Source organism: Gavialis gangeticus, unplaced genomic scaffold (assembly GCF_001723915.1).
Source record: "Gavialis gangeticus isolate Ggan-Ray unplaced genomic scaffold, GavGan_comp1, whole genome shotgun sequence".
NCBI classification, from domain to species: domain Eukaryota; kingdom Metazoa; phylum Chordata; order Crocodylia; family Gavialidae; genus Gavialis; species Gavialis gangeticus.
In genome coordinates this window covers 9,243,650-9,251,604 of record NW_017729011.1, presented here as the reverse complement: position 1 = coordinate 9,251,604, position 7,955 = coordinate 9,243,650, and the positions used below count along the sequence as shown (strand labels likewise).

The 7,955-nt window shown below is 40.0% G+C and overlaps 1 protein-coding gene across 7 annotated transcripts in view; it reads left to right on the top strand.

The window, feature by feature from the left end:
* TNC (tenascin C) overlaps window positions 1-7,955 on the top strand; it is a 106,485-nt gene that overhangs the window by 72,641 nt on the left and 25,889 nt on the right. For 4 of the 7 annotated variants that reach the window (XM_019510505.1, XM_019510504.1, XM_019510511.1 and 1 more), the window contains 2 exons: window positions 2,859-3,131; window positions 5,600-5,872. The exons of 2 other annotated variants lie outside the window; for them this stretch is intronic. In XM_019510505.1, the coding sequence (XP_019366050.1) occupies window positions 2,859-3,131; window positions 5,600-5,872 (546 nt within the window). The remainder of the gene's footprint in view (window positions 1-2,858; window positions 3,132-5,599; window positions 5,873-7,955) is intronic. One more of the 7 variants, XM_019510506.1, reaches the window with a different exon arrangement.

Sequence of the window (7,955 nt, the reverse complement as noted above, 5' to 3'; positions counted from 1 at the left end):
GAGGGGGTTGCATGGGATAAAACCCTTGTTGCTGTGGAATGAGAACTTTGAGTTACCTAGCATGGGCAGTTTTTCATTCAGCCTTTCAGGTGACATAGCATCGATTGTCCCTTTTCAGTGTGCATGTGGACAGGGAAGTTGATGCATCTGCTATTTAAAAGGTATGCGAAATAGCAGGATGTTATTGGGACTTGTCTGGATTGCTAGTTAGGCAAAAGGAAGAATCAAGCAGGTAGCCTCTGGCAGTGTTTGCATGGAAGTGGTGATGACTGAGAAGGAAAAAAAAAGGTTGTAACACATGGGGAGTGTGGCTTTCCTGTGTCTTTAAACAGCCCCTTATCTTTCTCTAGCACATGCGTTTCTCCTTGAACAATACAATAGCAATAGGAATCAGTTCTGTAACCTCAGTATGTAGCATACATAATGAGCAGGTGCCACAGTTCAAATCTGAAGCTGGAAAAAATAGCAAATAGCCTAGCAACATTCCCATTTCATGCTAGTACCAAAATCATTATATGAGTTGCAGGCTTTGCACAGGAGCACACAAACTGTGGCCAGGAAGTGGTAAGAGCAGTCTCATCTCTCCATGATGTATTCACTCTTTTTTTTTTTTTAACTAAGTAACATCATCTCTTCATATGCTGTTCCACATCATCGTCGTCATCTCTATTGTCATGTAACAATGAGGCTTTTTTGAGCAGGTGCAGTGCATGGTTTTGTATGAGACAGCATGATGGGGATTGGATGCAATTCCACATCAGACTTGCATGCCCTTGTAAAGGAAATTGAAAGGGAAAGAATCCTTGTGATTCTGCATTTCTGAATGGAAATTGAAAGTTAAATTCAGGGAAGTCTGTATTGCTATTAAGTTGTCATGACACCTTCAGTACTGACAATAATCATTGTATTCTTTTTTTCTTGAACAATATTGCACTTATTTCTAATATTGATTTATTTTGATTTAAAGCAATGTCTTATTTCAATTGCCTACACAGCCATAAAACATTTTTAACTTGTGAAGCAACCATCTCCTTTTCGTCCTCCTGCTATCCCTTTTCCAGCTGAATTGTGCTTTCTATACTTCATTTCCATTAGATATCATGGAGCTTTGTTTCTGCTTTTTATTAAAACAGCTCAGCTGTGGATTGTGCAATATATGTTGACCAGCACTGATTTGAAAAGTTATTCTATACAACAGTATCTTTTTCAGGGTTACAGGAAGGTGGGAGGGAGCTAGTTGGGAGTTTGGTGGAGCTGAATGATACTGCTTTCTTGTACAATGGCATAGGGCCTAAGCATCCATAAATCCAGTGAAGGTAATGTGAGCTCTGGAGTATTAGGCTCATGCTATATAAATTAGGCCCTATAAAACATACTTACCCATACTACATTCAACCCTTATTTGTAAGGTGTGTCAAAAATGGCAGTTATATGGCTCTGGAAGTGCCATTCTAGTTATGTAAAGATAAAATAGGAGTTAGCCCTTCATCACATTGAGCTTTATTCTTATGTATTTTAGAGCCCCTTTACACTACACTGCCTTGAAATGGTGTAAATAAATCATCTTACACCCAATGGGCATGTTTATACATACATTTATGCTGGCTTAAATTTACTGTGCAGTAAGCAGGAATAGGCCAGCATCTACACATGCAGGCATTAAAGTGTATTAACGCTGTGCGGACTGATTAGTTAGTCCCAAGTCAGTCCACACACAGTAACTAATTAGGTATAAATTTACGCTCAAGGCAGTGCAAGTTGCAATATTTACTGCATGCACATGTAGACACATGCCCATACTGTGCAGTACATGTGCATGTGTAGACATGCCGAGTGTGTTGTAAGGGGGCCCTAGTATATCAGGTATAAAAAAATCAGGTCTTTTGATTTCAGTGCAACAGCAGACATGAGTAAGTATGCAGCAGTTTGACTAGTGGTTGAATAATCAGGTCCTATCATTAATATTGTGTGTTGATTTCAACAATGCAAATAAGAGAAAGGAGACATATGGAACTGGCTAAATTCATAGGCTAACCATAGGTTATATGTACAGCAAACCACAATATCATGTTTCCTTTGTGGACTTCCACAATTTCAAAGAATCAATCATATTCTCTCAATACAGGCAGCTTTCTATATCCTACATCTGAAATTCCTATTTTAGCATAATGGTAATAATTCGTTTAAAAAATCCAGCATATTTGTCCCCAGGAAACTTACTCTAAGATCTTGGGAAACTTCAAAGTAGTATTTTTTAATAACCTATTTCTAAAGATGGGGTGATGGAGCAGAGGGAACACTTTCCATTCTGTATTATTTTGCATTAGAAATTCATTTATAAAAATCAAATGGTGTTTTCCAAGTGGACACCACTTGAAACACAAAAGTCACAGCTCCAATTAACTACAAAAGCTAAAGCTTCTTCTTAACCTTAGAATAAGAAAAACTGCAGTATCATAATCACTTCAGAGCAGTAACTGCTGAGTTACTAATAGCAGCTGTTAAATGGTTATTGAAATATTTACATGCCTTATGGTCAGGCTTTTTACATGTTTGTAAAATACTTTCAGCTCCAAAGATGTATATAAATGGCCTTCTGTGTGCTATATTTTAATATTAATATGACTATTGTTTATTATTATTATTGTTTTTTCTCATTATACTGCTCTGCAGTCCCAAGTCTCTGAAGGAGACTTTACGAAGAGTCATCAAGGGTAGACATATTTGAAAATGGGCATATTTCATCTATACATAACTGCTTGCAAGTGAATTTCATTAACATGGAAAGTTACTAGGTAACGCCACTTCTTCATCAATCTGTAATTGCAGTAACTGATTGACTCTCTGTCCTTATTCAGCGGAGGAACCTGAGCTTGGAAATTTAACAGTATCAGAGGTTAGCTGGGATGGTTTCCGACCCACGTGGACAGCAGCAGACGGGGCCTTTGAGAATTTTGTCCTTCAGGTGCAGGAGTCTAACAATCCAGAAGAAGTTCAGAATCATACAGTCCCAGGGGGACTGCGTTCTGTGAATATTACTGCTCTCAAGGATAACACACGTTACAGTATCACCCTGTATGGTGTGATTCAGGGCTACAGGACCAAACCCCTTTCCACTGAAACCACGACAGGTACCCTTTCTAAATCATTCATCTGCTTCCACATCCCTTTCTTCTTTGAAGACAGGGGTGTGAGAGCTTGTACACTCGGTCAGTTTTGCATGGGTGCCTGTAATTAAAACTCAGCTGAACACCTCTGGCCTGATCAAATTTTCCAGGAAGAGTCTCAGTGCCACCATGATGTCATTTGCTTTAAGAAGGGCCTATTTTTCCTCAGAATTGTTTTACTTACCTTTTTTTTGTTCTTTTTTTGTTTGTTTGTTTTTTGCATACTTAACTCATGTCTTTGACTGTTGGTGCTAATTACAAAACCCAGTTCTGTAGTGCACATGATCAAAAAGAGCCCACAGTGTCCTGTGAAAGGTATGGACACCCATTTTTATAGGCCCAGTACACAAAACAGCAAACATTTGTGTTTTTCATATTCCAAAGCTATTGCCAAACCAATGCACAAAATATATGGATAAGTCTATTAACTGGATTATATGAAGAAATTGCCTGCAAGGTACTTGACTCAATGACCCAGGGAGTCCTTTCTAGTTCCAAATCCTGTATTTAAAGTAGACCAGGTTGGAGATGAATTCTTTCAAAGGCCAAACACATGCATTGAAACATGTAACTTTGTTAATATTGCATGTTACAGTATTGCCCTCCTGTTGCTCTGACAGTAGTGTAGATTGGGAATAACTCCACTAAAGTCAACAGAGTTATGCTAATGTATAATGAGTGTCAGAGATGAAAATTAGGCCATCAATAACCAAAAACTGCTTAAAATGATTTGTAATTTAGACCATAATGTTATGACTCTTCTCTTCACCTTCACTATTCACTCAGCTTTCACTGATGTAAATGCAACATATAATAAAAACACTATATAAAACAGAAAGCAGAGAAGAGTGTTAAGTCACCACCTTCATATTCAGATCTGGATTTTGAATATGAAAAACCTCAAGAATGCTCCATAAATTGGATAAATTCAAGCTTATCTTTTGGAAATAAAAAATAGTCTTATTGTAATGATTCACAGATCTCTAATAAATTAGCCCTCGTTTGAAGCAGGCCCAGATGATATATTCTGCCTATTCAGTTGAATATTAATTTTATTCCTTTTCCAATTTAGATCTGATGCCTCATCAGGTGTTTTATTTGTTATATCTACTGCTGTACCTGCAGTGGGCAGCAATTGCTATCTATTAGATATAACACAGGAATATCTCTCTCCAGCCTTATTGAGCTATGTACTTATGGTAGAAGTTCACATTATTTCAATGTCACACATAACTTTACAGTCACTTTTAGACACTCAGAATGTTTTGAAATAAATAGGACTTTCTAGTTCACATTCCCAAATGACAATACCTGGGGCACAGTGGCTCTTCATTCAGATGTGCTAATGATCTGTTTCATGTAGAACCTGGGCTTCCCATAAGCCCTTTGCAATCTGCTGCAATTTTTTCTCTGGCTTGGAGGATGGCTCAAGCATGGTCTTAGTTGCGGTTTCTGAGTACATTTTATTCAGCAGTTAAATCTACACAGGAGAATTTAAAACTAATTAAAAGATAGGGTATGTATAGCTTGTTTGTTGCAATGGCACTTTAAGAAGCTTGGACTGGCTGGACTGATTTATGACATGATGCGCTTGCCTTGGGTTGTGTCCTACATTAAAAACTTCCCATTGGAGTTCTGAGTATGGGGTGATCCCAGCTTCTACTCCAGTCACAATATGTAGATGATTGCTTTAAGAAAACAAAAAAAGAAATACAGAACTACAAAGAAAAGAGACATTACAGTTTCCTGCCTAAGTATGGCTTCTGTTCTGTCTCTACATTACTTCAAGAGAAATAACAGAGGACACTCTGTAGGATATCCCACCTCTTTCCTGGTCAGACATCTGGCTTTTTAAGACATTTTCTTTCTGGGGATTTCCTATTGTGAGACTTCCTTGAGCATTTATGTAGAGCATCAGGGATGTGTACAGGAGGAGAGAAACCACAAGGGGGCTATCATAGCACCAAATTTTGGCTCTAGCTCCAGGATTACATGCCAACTTCCATATTCTTGAAACTGAGAGGGAGTGGGGAAGAGCTAAAATGAAACACAACCTTTCCCCCTTGATAAAGTAAGGGCTCAAGTTTCAACTTCTCTTAAAAGAGTGAAGGAATGTGTTGTTCTTTCACATCTGCTTTCATGCTCAGATCTCAGGATGCATGTCTGCTCTCAGAAGGATGGAAAATCGCCATGGCCTTGCAGCTTTCTTTTATGCAGCAATTTTAGACATTTTCTTTCTTTTTTTTTTTTTCTTCTTTACTTGCTTCTCTTTAGCTACTGCTGGCTTGCAGCAAGCTGCTGTTTGAACCTTCTGTTCCAGGGTCAGCTTAGAGCTTTGGCAGATGGGAAGCAATATATGCAAGAAGAGCATTTCTGAACATCAGGAATTCAAAGGGGTATCTAATTCTAACTCATTTTGTTCTCCTCTTTAGCAATGCGCGCAGAAGTTGGTGAGCTAAACGTTTCCAGCATTACTCCAGAAGGCTTCAACCTTTCCTGGACAGCCACTGAAAGGGCCTTCGAGACCTTTACCATTGAAATCATTAATTCTAACAGGTTGTTGGAGCCCATGGAGTACAACATCTCAGGCAATTTAAGAACTGCTCATATCTCAGGGCTATCCCCCAGCACTGATTATATTGTCTACCTCTATGGGATCACTCCTGGTTTCCGCACACAGGCAATAAGTGTTGCTGTTACTACAGGTATATAAACCTACCTCATATTCTAACTCTTCTTTCTCCTTACAGGGCCATCCCTTTTCCCTGACCTTACTTCTCCCACCCAGCTTCCCATCAGCTTATCCTTATTCACATTTTCCGATGAAGAGTGATGGGAGATGTTTTAAATTAAGGTTACATTTAACCATGATCCCACTCAGGGAGAGGCATGCATGACTATGAGAGATGATTTCACCCACAGCAGAAATAATAAGCTTTCTCTTGCTCGACTCCATCAGAATAGGGACAACTTCAGAGAGAATGGGATACTCAGTAAGTCATCTCAAGAATTGAGCCTTGAGGTGATGTTTTTCTATAAACACCTCAGCTTTGTGACATGTCTGTATCTGTTATGATGCATTCAGGGGGTGCTGTTTCTCTTGAATAAGAAGCTGTAGTAGCTATAGGTAAAGGTTGTTTTGGGGTGGAGGAGTTCCCTTGCTGCTGCTTTGCATGGGTTTCAGGTGAAATTCAAGCTGTGAGTGGATTTGTACAAAGTAAATACACCACTTTAATTCCAGTTAAAACCTCAAATAACTGCTGCTGAAAGACAAAAAGGATGCATAGGGCCCATACTGATACAGAATAGGTATGGACTTATATTTTACCACCTAGTACAACCTGAAGTTTCACATTTCATCCTGTCTTAGCAAGGACCCTAAAAGGAAAGAAGGAAATCTGCCATTAGATTAATAATAGCATAAAGCTGGAAGTAGTAAGATATCCAATTACAAAACTACTAAATCTCCTCTCAGTAGTTTATCTCACACAATAGTTTAACACGAGAGCTGTGCAATGCTTTGGTCCCTGATTTGATTTGGTGAAGATTCGGCCAATTCGATGGATGAATCTCTGAATCCAAATCAAATCAGAGGACCCTTTAATCTCTCCAAATTGAATTGTAACCCTCTGAATTGTTTCAGAAAAATTCGGAAAGATCCGGACACAGACACAGCTTTACATGTTTTTTCTACATACCTCTAGATACCTGGCGCAACTCATGAGTGCTGTGATGTTGGGGCACATGGAGTGTCCCACAGGAGTGCAGCGCTCTCAGCAGCAGACCCAGAAGTGGACCAGAAGCACTTCCAGTCCACTTCTGGGTCCGCCAGGGAGTGTGCAGGGAGCACCCCACACCTCCGAGTTCGGTGACTGGTGCCTCCTGAGTCTGGGGGGGCACCCAGGGTCCCCCTGCAGCTGATTGCTGAGCTGGAGGGGCACAGGGGGGGTCCCAGCTCGCTCCCTGGCAGACCTGGAAGTTGTCTGGAAATATTTCAAGCCCACTTCTGGGTTTGCTGCTGAGCATGTGGAGGCCCCCCCGTGCTCCTGTGGGACTCTCCATCTGCCCCAGCATCGCAGCGATCTCAAGTCATGCTGGTACCTCAAAGAATGTAGAAAAAACTTTTAAAGCTGTGTCTGTGTCCAAATTGCTGATTCTCCGAATCGGCTTCAAATCTCCATACCTACATTCAGCCGAATCGAATCAGGAAGAGTGATCCGAACTAATTAATTGAATCACTGTCCCCGATTCGGGCTGAATCCAAATCCAAATCTAACAGGGCCCGCTTTGCACACCCCTATTTAACACCCATATTAACTGTTGCATTTTGACACAGTTTGAACAAATTTATCTCTTAGTACAATGCCTATGTTAGCCTAGGGAGAAATTACACAGATAAAACCACTTGTATTTCATCAGGGATTGCAAAGAATAGGCGTTTCACCTTAGGAGAGGTATAAATGTGAGGAATTTTGATTCCACCCCGATATGATTATACCAGAAAGATCTGCAGAACTTTAGGAAATCAGGCATAGTTTAGCATAGTAGCATGTATCTGTGACTAAATCAACAACAGCCATATTTTCTGTGTGGAGAATAGCATTCTGGAAGTTAAATGAATTTGGAGTTCTCCACCTGGGGACTGTAGGTTGCAGAGAGCCGTCACTGGGTCATGGCCAAGCTGCTCTTATATTGCTAAAGGAGACTGGGGTGAGTCTGGTTCAACTGTGACTGGGATAGAATGGGGAAGGGGCATCAGGACTAGATAATCAAATAAGTCTTTTTTCC